The 13246-nt window shown below is 37.5% G+C and overlaps 1 protein-coding gene across 1 annotated transcript in view; it reads left to right on the forward strand.

Annotated features, from left to right (window-relative positions):
- The window catches only part of LOC109472103 (beta-1,4 N-acetylgalactosaminyltransferase 1-like), an 84062-nt gene extending 77537 nt beyond the window's left edge, over positions 1-6525 (forward strand). The window contains exon 7 of the mRNA XM_019771680.1: positions 6421-6525. Coding sequence (XP_019627239.1) covers positions 6421-6440 — 20 coding nt within the window. The 3' untranslated portion in view covers positions 6441-6525. The remainder of the gene's footprint in view (positions 1-6420) is intronic.
- The last annotated feature ends 6721 nt before the right edge of the window (positions 6526-13246 follow it).

Consider the following 13246-nt stretch of genomic DNA (forward strand, 5'->3'; position numbering starts at 1 on the left):
ACAAGAAAAGATTTCTTGAAATAAGAGCTGACTCTGTTCTTGTAGCAAGAAAACCATTCTGCCCACAAGAAAAGAAATACAATGTATATAGTGCTACCTAAATATAAAACAGACAATAATGTATAGCAACAAAATGTTATTTTGAAAAGCATTTGGACAGTATAGAGATGTTTATTATCACATTGATTTTTGTACAATGTATCTAATTAAAAATATAAAATCAGTCCATCAACATTCTTGGAATGGAAACAGTTTAACAGTAACTTTCAAAATATTATACGATGTAACTAACAAGCCATTATGATTTCAGAATACAGATCGTATTACATTCTGATCAGAAGCATATTCAGCAAAAACTGCAGTTTTCGCATTATAGAATTGGCAAAGTCACACCCTTTGGAAACCTGAAAAACAACAAGAAAGACCTGTGTTAGTTTGCATGCAAGCACTGAAGGCAACAAGTCAAAAGAGGATGCTAAAATACTATTTTTATTACTTGGAGTAAACAATTTAGAATTATATCATAAAGCACTGTAATAAACTTTACTATACAATACACCAGAGATATATGATTTGACTTTGAAATCAACCCCAATGGCGTTGTAACAATATTTGGGCTATGAAGTCTAAAAACAATGTCAACAGATCTTATAGGTGGGGAGGGGGGCGCACTTACCTTCAATCTGTTTGGTTTCATGCTTTTTCTGTTGCAAAGTTGGTTTCTTCAGCAAGCTGACCACGATCACCATTGCTTCACATGTACACAAGGTCCTTTTTGATTTCATTTTGACTTTAAATCTGACATGAGTCAGTAACTGACAAAAATAAGTAACCAGCGCGGCTCCCACATCTGACTTATGTTCAAAACCCCATAACTGCATTCTGGGATTTGAATCAACCAATCAGGGGTTTAGAAAAGGTCACATGACAAGAAAAAACTAGAAAAAAGTTCTTACATCATCTTGAACATTACCAGGCAAAATAAGAATCATCTTTCTTAAACTTTCTGGTATTTTCTTAAATGTCGCTAAGAAAAACAAGAATGGTCTTTCTTAAACTTTCTAGGAAAGAAAATCAAGAATGTTTAAGAATATAATACTAGCCATATCTTCAGCCTATTAAATCAAAGATTAATTTTATATTAGACTTTCTTGTTTTTTTTTCTTATCAGTATTTGTCAAGAAAGATAAGAACTTAATTCTTGTATTTTCTTAAATGTTGCCAAGAAAAACAAGAATGATCTTTCTTAAGCTTTCTAGTCAAGAAAAACAAGAAACCTTAAGAAAGAAACACTAAGCAGAGCTTTATTCTAATAATAGATTTCGATAATCAAATTTCTTGCTTTTTCAATCAGTGTTTCCCAAGAAAGACAAGAACCATTCTTGTATTTTCTTAAACATTGCTAAGAAAAACAAGAATGGCCCTTTTCAATCATTCTCGGTAACATGAACTAGAAATTTTTTTGACAAACACAAGAAAAAAAATCTTAAATCTGACCACTTTGATATCAGGTAAGAAAGAAATCTTCCATGGAGATTAAATAAGAAAATTTAACTAATTCTGAGGGAATTTTAAGATTAAAAGAATTTTAATCTTGTAACTTAGAACCTTCCCTAGAAATATTGTCTTTACTAAAGAAATTTCAAGATTACAAGAATTCTAATCTTGTAAGTTAGAATCTCCTCTAGAAATATTTCTTCACCGAAGAAAAATCAAGATTTAAAGAAGCCTATTTTAGAAAAATTATCTCCACTCAAGAAAAATGAGAAAATTGTTCTTGGTGCAAGAATGTAGGTATACAGAAAATTTATTTTTTTCTTATTTTTTTCTTATTATTCTCCCCCAAAGAAAAATTTTCTTCCCATGAGAAAATAAGAAAAACAAGAAAAAGCATTTTTGGTAGTGTACAGGTTATTTTCATTAAAATTCATCAATACTTCCCTTTCTTTTTCCAAAAAAAGGTTTAAATGAAGGTCTTTAGTATGTTTACAATGCATTTTAGGCGTTATCATGACAAAAAACTATTTTTGAAAATTCAAGATTGGTGATCCAAGATGGCGGATATCTTAAATATGCATGACGTCATTTAATGACGTCAGCGGTGTTGCTATGGGTAACATAAATTATAGTACACCTTAATATTCTGTAATAAACACTTTTGCTACAGTTATGTTGAATACCATCTAGTTTTCAGGGAAAAACCTATCTAGACGTTTTTGGCTAATAAACCACATTAATGACGTCATAATGACGTCATATTACGTCATAACGACATAAAAATTGTAGATATGATGAATTTCTACTAGTACACCATAAAATTTGGTGGTCATACGACAAACCGTTCGCGAGTTCTTAGGGGGGGGGGGTCAAAAGAGGCCCCCCGGTCCCCCAATGTCAAAAAAAGCCCGGTCTAGGTAGGGTTAAAAGACCCGTCAGAAATTGTGAATGAAAATAGAAATTAGAAGTTTACAATATTAAAAACTAGATAACTGATATTCAGCGAGTCACTAAAAAATGGATGGCGATATTTGTATGTCAACCTGATGTAATTGATGTAGTCACGAACAACATATATAGCAGACAGTGGTATATCTATTGTACGAGATCGTATAACTCTAGTTAGCTGTACAATTCTTAAAAACCTGATTCGGAAATTTCTATGGAACGGGGTTGGGCGGGGAGGGTACTCAGCCGCTCACTATGAAGTGGCGACGACGAATGAGGATGAGTCGGAGGGTAGGTAGGGGGTAAGAAGTGAGGACCAATAGGAGAGGGTTACGGATGGGGGAACATACGTCCAATTTGTGAGCCGACAGGAAACGTGATTTTCGGTTTTGATATCTCATGGCTTACACGTGCTAGGGTCAAGAACTTTGTATGATAGGTAGCTCTTGCGCTGGGGAAGACTTGACATAGGTTTGGGCTTCATCTGCAGGGGCGTTTCTTTAAAAATATTCAAAAGAGGATACCTCAAGAGCCAGTTGTCGGATCGTCATGATTTTTGCAATTTTTGGTATGAAGGTAGCTTAAGCGACGCTCGACATAATTATGTGACAATTATGCAAATATAGATGTATTTTATGAGGGAATTCTATAATTTAGCTGCATTACATTATAGGACTATTTAACCCTAAACAGTACACCTGGGGTCCGCGCGGACCCCAGCACTATATATTCTGTAATATCTTTTTTGTTTCTAAAGATTTTTTTCAAAAATTTTAGGTAATTGTCACCCACAAAGTTGTGTCCCAAGACAGTGCAGAAAACTCCGTTTCTAACATTTAAATAAAAATATATATATCTGATTTTCTTTTGGGGTCCGCGCGGACCCCAGCCCGCTTTCGATCATTATGGATACACTGGCGTTCTTATACATTACCTTATTTCCATTTTTATATGTTTTTATGCACTCATCGTATGTCTACCAAGTTTTCAGAGAATGGTGTAGTAATAGAATTAAATTCTAATAACTTTGGTGTAAATATGACGTCAGCGCTAATAATATAGTCCGCCATATTGGATCTTGACCAATGACGTCATCAAATTAGCATATTCTATGCATATTAAATGATTTAACTTATATTAAATTATGTAAGATGTTATTAATGTTGGAAAAGAAGTGTAATTTAATATAAAACTCAGTAAATTTTTATGTTTAAACCAAAATTACTTCTATTAAAAAAAACTGGCTGCTAGAAACCCGTTGCCATGGCAACACAAAAAGAACATCAACTTACTAGTATTAAACTAAGATGAACGTTTTTCCAGAGACATTTTAGGAAAGGTCTCCAAATTTGATACTTCTAGCGCAAGCCGTTTAGCCGCTATCTGAGATCAAAGTTGGGCCTCAAAATCCCCTTCAGTCTAAAATGGGTTTAAAAATCGGGTATGTCTTCTTGTCTTCTTTTCTTCGCCAAAAAATAGAAAAAGTTAAAAATGTATAATTTTTGTATGTAATGTGGACACAAAGGTTCCCAGATCAGTTTGCAAAACAATTGAGCTGGTAGCATGTTGATAATTTCTAAAAATTAGCAAAAAACTGTTCTGGGGTCTGCGCGGACCCCAGGTGTACAGATTTATCAGTCCGAGAAGGTGTTCTGTTGAGAGTTAAACTTGAGATATATGTAATTGAGAACAAAAGAAACAAAAGGCAGATATTAATTATATAAATTAACACCTAATTTGTATTATTAATAAGAAAATGTTATAATTCTATAATGGTAACTGCTTGGAATTTAATACTTGGGGTATTTTAAAGTGAAGTAAAGGTGAACATAATGTAACATAACTTAGTCAAATGAGGTCCTTATTTGCATAATTTATAAGGAAATGATAGAATGGTCTTGTGGTGGAGAATATGATCAACTGATATAATTCATGCAAATGGGGATCCTATTTGCATTATTAGGAGGAGTAATCTTTACTTTGTCAGTCTACTTTGTCAGTCATAAAGATTAACATCATTAGGCAAAGGCATGAGATCGTTGAAGTCTAGTTTCCAATTATTATGTTTATTGTGAATATGGAAGGGAAAGTCAATCTCTATTTACGTCTTTTGCGCTACAGGTGTAACTTCCGTTACCGGATGTTACAAAACGGACGTTTTTGTTTATTTCTCCATGGAGATCTGTAGTTATTTTAGTTTCATCCTTTAAGAACAAAGGGGCATAAGTACGGACATTTAAAAACTGGGCGACTTTTTATATACCAGGTAAAAAAATTAAAATTAAAAGTAAAAACAACGGCATCGGATGTTACATTCATTATAGTAAAACAATTTTTTCAGCGAAGGTGGCTACAAATGTTAGCACACAGTATTTTCCTCTTCTCCTAGAAAACTTGCTTAAAGTAATCAAAATGGCAATTTAATGTCTTATATGTGACTCTATCTAAACTGCACGACCGTCTTCCTTGAGCAGTAACGGATGTTACAGAACTTTGCGACAGGTATGAAACACGTCGATTATGTCCGAGATTTGATTCATACCTAGTCGTAAAGAGTCGCGACAGCATTTTGTACATTTGAATGAGAAGGAGTGTTATGCGACAACCTGTCTACTCGTAATTTACGTATCCCCATTAATAAACAAACGCCCTGCAGTTATAGAACAAACTGCTAGGGAGCCAAAAATTTTCGAAGCACAAAGGGTATCGATATATATTTGTAATCATAGCATGTAACAACGTATATCTAGTCCAGTGGCCTAGTAGCGTGCGCAGTAGAGTGGTTAGTGGTCCTGCATCTGGACTAAGGGGTGAGAGTTCGAATCCCGGCTGTTGTCGCTCACCCGACATGCACGCTACCGTTTAAGGTCACAGTCCTTGCGAAGGGACGTTAACTTTGGTCCACTGTCCATTGTGCCTGTCGAAAAGAGCTAGGGGAATTTCCCCGGTACAATGAACCTATAAATACTGTACATAGCGTCTGTCTTCTCTGTCACGACCAGTGGAAGATTGGCGTTTTAATGAGCTAGGCTAGTTCGAGATCACTTTAACATTCTTTCACTTTTATATTACTAAGGTTTTATTTTTTTCATTCAAAAAAGGATATTAGCATGGATTTGCATAAAGAAAGATGTTTAAAAGTAAAAAGGTAATATTTGCGAAGGAAATGCATAATTTTTATTTTCGCATATGGTCTACTGTGTAAATTCTTACTCAAACACATTAGTAGTGATTGACGGTCGTTAAGACCAACTTGTGCATTTCTGCAGCGGTAAAGGTCAATGTCAATGATATGCAACATTACGTACATATATGCGATCAAATTCAATGATAATCTGTTCAAATGTATGCAAATGTATTCTTTTGTAAGAGATAATCATATATTATTGCATATAGAGCGGCAGTAACAGAAAAATTCACTAAACACTTACAAAAAACAAGCACCCACCCTTAATTCATTTAAAGAGAGACTTAAATATGATAAGTACTTAACTTCTGACACTTCACTCCTTTCGAACATCGACCGATTATGATTTAAGTATTTTTTGTTATTTCTTTTATTTGTATATATGATTTATTACTATTATGTTCAAGTACTTTATTATTTATGATCTAGAAATCCTAAGTTTGTATTATTTGGAGTTTGACCTCTATAATCTCACCTCTGACAGATCTTTTATTTTGATTTATAATTTTACTGTTACGTTTAATTGCAAATATTTTATATTACCTTAATTTCTGTTATGGGGGTTCCTTGGAAATCAGCCCATTTGTCTTTAAGATAAATAAATAAATAAATTATCACTGAATTGATAAGTAAGAAAACAGAAACACCACGGCAGGCAAAGACTTTAACTGCTGGGGCCGAAAGTAAAATTGAAAACTTTGAGAACCAATGCATTGAATTGGCGTGGTCTTAGTTGTCTTTGGAAGATATCCCATTGACATATTTCTTCCTTCCATTGTTCTTCACAGCCTGTATCGGAAAAAGATGAGTCGACAATATGAGTTCCTGTTTTTGTTGTTTGTTGTAGCGGCGACTTTATTGCTGCTAGACACGACAAAAAATGCCCTTAGTGGCTACCCAGTACACTGGATGGGGCCGGCAATCTTCAACAGAACTAGCAGGTACGCAAACTTACGTACAAAGTATTCCATAAATCAAACCTAATCCGCCTGGTAAATGATTGAATATCAACGTTCTTTAGCCATTGTTTAACCCTTAAACACCCGAACGTGGTCAATTTGGACCCCAGACGTATATTTTTATGTGATATAATTTTTTTTTTAAATTATCCCGTGACTTTTTCAGTAAACCTCTTCTACAAGTTCTCCTAAATTTTTTGGAGATCGGCACAAATTTGTAAAAATATCAACGGAAGTCTAATGTAAGACCGTCTGGGGTCCGAATGGACCCCAGCCATGTATTTGCACTTTCCTACCCACGAAATTGTTTGGATGTCCTCAATATGTCTTTAAGGAAGCATTATTGCTTTAATATGGTGCAGTTTACAAAGTAACTTCAACCTCAGGAATTATTTCATCAGGTTTTTAGAGGTTTGACAATTTGACAACCATATAAGGTCAAAGGTCAACCCCATGTTCATGCCTGCAGGCCTCATCCTATTTTGCATAAATTATGATAATGAGCTGGAATTTTTTTAACACTTAATCATGTCAAAAAAAACTTCTTAATATTTTCAACCAATACATGTTCAAAGATCACTGAAAGGATGCAAAAAGAGATATAGATTTGAAAGAAACCAAATATTATCCTGCATCTGGACTAAGAGGTGAGAATTCGAATCCCAGCTGTTGTCGCTCACCCGACATGCACGCTACCGTTTAGGGTTGCAGTCCTTACGATTGTGATGATGAGCTAGGATTTTTTAACAGTTAACCCTACCTAGACCGGGGGGTCTAAAAGTGCCCGCGGCAGCTTTGATGTCACCTAGCGTCTGAACGGCTAGCCGTAGAACGGCCAAATTTGGTGAATTTTCCTAGAATATTGTTGGCAACAATTCTCTATCATTGGAATAAGATAATAATTTTTTTGTGTTGCACAGGCATTTTTTGCTAAATTTAGTACATTTTGTTTCAACAATAGAATTTTATGGGTTTAATGCCAAGTTACTCATGGTTTCTAATATTAATAACATCCCATATAATTTTATGTAAATTTTATCATTAAATATGCATAATTTATGCTAATTTGATGACGTCATTGGCCAAAATCCAAGATGGCGGACCATATCATTAGAACAGGTATATACAGGTTATTTTCGTTAAAATTTCATCAATACTTCCATTTCTTTTTCCAAAAAAGGTTTAAATGAGGGTCTTTAGTATGTTTACAATGTATTTTAGGCTTTATCATGAAAAAGAAACTATTTTTGAAAATTCAAGATTGATGATCCAAGATGGCGGATATCTTAAATATGCATGGCGTCATTTTATGACGTCACCGGTGTTGCTATGGGCAACATAAGACTTAGTACACCCTAATATTCTGTCATGAACACTTTTGGTACAGTTATGTTGAATACCATTTAGTTTTCAGGGAAAAACCTATCTAGACGGTTCTGGCCAATAAAATCACATTAATGACGTCATAATGACGTCATATTACGTCATAACGACATCAAAATTGTAGATATGATAAATTTTTACTAGTACACCATTCCCCATTTGGTGGTCATACGACAAACCGTTCGCGAGTTCTTAGGGGGAAGTCAAAAGAGCCCCCCCCCGGTCCCCCCATGTCAAAAAAAGCCCGGTCTAGGTAGGGTTAATCATGTCAAAATAAACGTCTTAATATGTTTAACCAATATATGTGCAAAGATCACTGAAATGATGCAAAAAGAGATATAAATTTGAAAGAAACCTAATGGGGTCCATTCGGACCCCGTTCGGACATTAACGTCACAAAAAAGTTCGGGTGTTTGAGGGTTGAAAGAGCAGACGTTTCGATGTCCATCTGTTATTTGACCATCGAAATTGCCCTGATGAAGGTTACTTTATAAAAAGCTTTGCTATTTCCAGATGAGTCGGAGTCCTTATTAAAGTTATACCATACCCTTAACCAGACTCTATATCTATATTTTTAATATACCTTATTAGGGGCTACGGATAGTAGAAATCGGCATGTAGAAGTTAAAATTGATTAAAATTGATACATTTTTTTTATTTAGGGGCACCGAATGTGGCATATTCAACATTGTGTGGGGCGGGTAAAACATAAGGGACACTGATCTCATTGAAGTAATCATTTTTTGTGGTTCGTCATAGATAAGGTAAACGTTGCCTTAAAGTAAATGGTGTATATCTAAAATGTTAATCTCTTTTACTTTATTTCCAAATGCTTAAAAAAATTGAATTACTACATTTTAGCAGTACGGTATCATAGTTTTTTTTACAAACTATAAAAACATCTCATTTACATAATTACCAGCTATTTATACCACCCTTTACATCACTTACTCACGTCACATGTTTAAGAGTCCTATCATAAAATGCTGGAGATGCATCGACTTTCGTACATAATAAAATCTACGTACACACCGGGATTGTGGCGATCCGTTAATCCCTTTTTGGGATTATTCTCTTTCAAACTCTGAAACAAAACAAAAATGGCTGCTTCTATACACGGACACTCAAATTAAAACATTTCATTGGAGATCAGATATAAGCGCGCCTAAGATCTGCTTGGATGAATGTTAGACAGGCTTTTTAACAGCTGTGTGGACTGTGCCACACCTCAAAAGTAGGAGTGTATAAAAAAGTAGCAAAAAAGTCCCATTTTACATGATTCTAAAGTGACACACACCAAAAGCGTAAAGAGCGTTCTGCATTACTGTATCCAAGGATCTCCTATAAAAAAATTATTTACTAGGGGACAGAAAATAGTCAAAAAGCCCTATTTTACACAATTTTTTAAGGTTGTGTATTACAAAATCGGAAATGATCTTTGTCGACATGTGTCCAAGGTATCATCATACCGTATTTTAGGTCCTTTGGATTTGATATCAGGGCTCCGGCCTAAAAATAGCCAGAAAAGCCAAATAAACAATTTTCTAAGCAGAATATGAATAAACAAGACCTGGGGTATTTGGTCATTCTACCTGTATGCCAACATCCATATCATTTGGCCCAAAAATGAAGGAATTAAATCTATTTAACGAAATGATAGGAGAAGGAGAAACATGGGAGACAACAATATGTTTCACCACACGTTTTTTTGTGTATGTGTATGTGTGTGTGTGGTTTAGCTAGAAAGCTCGAGAAGCTTCCAATGGATTGGGTTTAACAGAGGTGCCAAAGAATTAATGAGAAACTTATGTAATTCATATGGATTTTATGGACTACATACCATTCACTACCAGGAAACATACACATCTTGCGGAATATATACGATCCATTTCTCGATATACATACGATCCTTACTAATTTGGTGACCTCAGCCCGGATCACGTGACCGGCGGCAGATTCAACATGGCGGACTGTGCAAAGGGTACGTCTTCTCTTATTTCTTTCTAAAAAACTCGCTTTTTTTAAGACCTTTAAGGGCTCACCTTGTCCGAAATCCTCAAGCTGCGCTTATGCGACTTCGTAGGCGACATGTTAGCCTGTATTTAGACCAAATAACAGGGCAAGACAGGGAATCGGTGGGACGTTATACCAAAAAATTATGTATAATATGTAAAACTTGTTGTTACAGTTAAAGTCATAGAAGTTTAATGTACAAATTCCCTTCCTACTTCTACCGCATAAATACATGTAAGATTTGAGGGTAAGTCTGCGTTGTACATTTGGTATCAGCAAGATATTATGTTTTTCTGTACTTTGTAGTCTGTTTTTTGTTTAAAGACAGATACTGGAACAGACACAAGAGTGGAACAGTCCGTTATACGTAGTATTTGTTGATTTCAAGAAGGCTTTTGACAGTTTGCACCGCGAGTCATTATGGAAGATATTGTGTTGACAGCCACTCCACGGAGTAGGGCGAGTCCAATGGTGTTAGTTCTTAGTCCTTTTGTTGACGTTGACGCTCCTTCCTGGCCATCTTTTTTGCCTCCACGGCGGCAACTCTCTCGCTTTTAAAGGTTGAGACAGCCGTGTAGGACATCTGCCTCCAGGCACTGCGGTTGTGGCAGAGGGCTTGGAAGTTTGAGAGGTCAATGTGACCTTTCTTTAAATAATGTTTAAGTGTGTCTTTGTACCGTTTTCTCTGTCCCCCCGTAAAGAATCTGCTTGGGGAGCCGATAGTCTGGCATTCGTACACAGTGGCCAGAACAACGTAGCTGACTGCGCATGACGAGGGCCTCAATACTACAAGAACCGGCTTCAGCTAGCACTCTGGTGTTTGTGCGATAGTCAGTCCAGGAAATGTTCAGAATACGCCGCAGCGAGCGTTGGTGGAACTGTTCCAAGGTTTTAAGATGCCTTCGGTAGGTGACCCAGGCCTCACAACCATAGAGGAGGGTTGGAAGAATTGCGGCTTTGTACACCTGGACCTTTGTTGCCGTCTTAAGGCTTGCATTGTCAAAGACTCGTTCCCTTAAGGCTGCACAGGCACAACCTTGCCTGTGTGAGATTTCGTCGTCAATGTTTCCCTTGTGGTTAAGAGTGCTGCCAAGATAACTAAAGTGCTTAACACACTCAAGGCGTACTCCATCCAGGTAGAAGCTTATTGCTGGCGGTTGTTGACCCGGAGCTGGCTGGATCATGACTTTGGTCTTTGACTTATTTGTAGTCAAGCCAAGAAGTTTGTATGCAGAATTGAAAAGATCAAGTGTATCTTGTAAATGTTGAGCCTGGTGGGCTACAAGTTTACAGTCATCAGCATACTGGAGGTCGTGGGCAACAACTCTCTGGACTTTGGTGACAGCATTGAGGCGTCTTAGGTTGAAGATACTGCCATCATAGCGGTACCTGATTGTTACTCTAGGTGGAAGACGGTCTTTAATCAGTATCAAGACAGCCAGCAGGTATATGTCAAAGATTGTTGGTGCTAGTATACACCCTTGCTCTACACCAGTTTTGATTGTGAATGATTCAGTCTCAGAGCCATTGCAGAGCACCTTGGCTGTCATTTGGTCATGTAATAGTCGCAGTATTGTTCTGAACTTGTCTGGGCAGCCAAACCGCTTCAGTATCTTCCAGAGGGCCTCGCGATTCAAAGAATCAAAAGCCTTAGTAAGATCGATAAAGGCCATGAAGAGTGGTTGTCGCTGTTCTGTAAATTTCTCTTGAATCTGCCTAGCTGAGAAGATCATGTCGATAGTTCCTCTGGATGGTCTGAAACCAGACTGGGGTTCAGGCAGAATTTCCTCACTCAAGGGAAGGAGTCGATCCTTGTGCTTTTGCCTCCCACCAGGTGTCCTTCATATCCCGTACACGGGTTTTAACCTTGGCTTTTATAAGAGTAAAACGTTTGTGCTTTTCGATATTGTGGTAGTCATCTAGCCAACATACAAAAGCTTGGCGTTTCCTGTCAATCATTACTGTCGTTTTCATCGAACCAATCTTCGCTCACACGTCTGTGGAGACCAATAGTGCTCTTGCACGTTTGAAGTAGAACGTTTTGAGTGTTGCCCATTGTTCATCCACAGTTCCCTGGTGGATAGGTTCAAGCTGACTCAGGCGACTGTGTAGATCGGACTGGAACACTTCCCTTTCTGACGGTAGTAGTAGTTTGTGAGTGTTGAAATTTTTTCTTGTTATTTTGGGACCTTTTCGCACTCTTTTCTTCAAAGAAATATCCATAGTAGAACGGACTAGGCGATGGTCAGTCCAGCATTCATCAGCGCCCCGCATTGTGCGAGTGATCCTCACATCATGTCGATCTTTCGATCTTACAATTACATTATTCAGAAGATGCCAGTGCTTACACCTAGGATAACACCAAGTAGTTTTGTATTTGTTTTTAAGACGGAAAAGAGTATTGGTGATTACAAGTTCATATCGTGTGCACAGAGACAGGAGAAGTAAGCCATTTGAGTTGGCGTTTCCTACCCCGTTTGCCGATGGTGCCATTCCAGTGTGCAGCATCGCGGCCGACTCGTGCGTTGAAATCCCCCAAGAGAATGATTTTATCAGTCGTTGGGATTGACTTGAGTATATTTTCGAGATCTTCGTAGAATTTTTCTTTGATTTTATCTTCTACAGTCAAGGTTGGAGCATAGCAGCTTATCACTGTTGCATTTTGTCGGTTGCTGAGTTTTAGACGAAGAGTCATGAGTCTTTCGTTTACTCCAGTTGGAATTTCCTCGAGGTCTTTCAGAAGGGAATTCCTTATAGCAAAACCGACCCCATGAATCCGTCTGTCCTCCTGTGGGAGGCCTTTCCAAAAGAAAGTAACCCCCCCCGCATCATCTTGAAGCTGCCCTTCGTCTGCGAGTCGAGTTTCGCTCAGGGCAGCGATGTCTATGTCTAGTCGGGTAAGCTCCCTTGCAACAAAGGCAGTGCGATGATCTGGACGATCGCTGGTCTCTCTGTCCAGTAGCGTTCTTACGTTCCAGGTTGCAAAATAGAGGCTTCTTGAGCAAATCTTCAATTTTTCAGGATTGTTCTCATTGCAAGATATGGATTGTCGTTCCACCATGTGGACAAGTCTGCGCGTGGTCGTTTACCGTGAAGTAGCCCCTGAGCCGGGGGAAAACCGCACTCTTGACGAAACAGACAGCCGACCCGGTGGCCTGTCAAAGACAGGACGACTGGAGCTATCAGCTCGCTGCAGTGGATAGCCAAGAACCGGAAATACTGTCCAGCATGCCTTAACGTGCTCCACAACACGGATTCG

Source organism: Branchiostoma belcheri, unplaced genomic scaffold (assembly GCF_001625305.1).
Source record: "Branchiostoma belcheri isolate BF01 breed outbred unplaced genomic scaffold, Haploidv18h27 scaffold267, whole genome shotgun sequence".
NCBI lineage: Eukaryota > Metazoa > Chordata > Leptocardii > Amphioxiformes > Branchiostomatidae > Branchiostoma > Branchiostoma belcheri.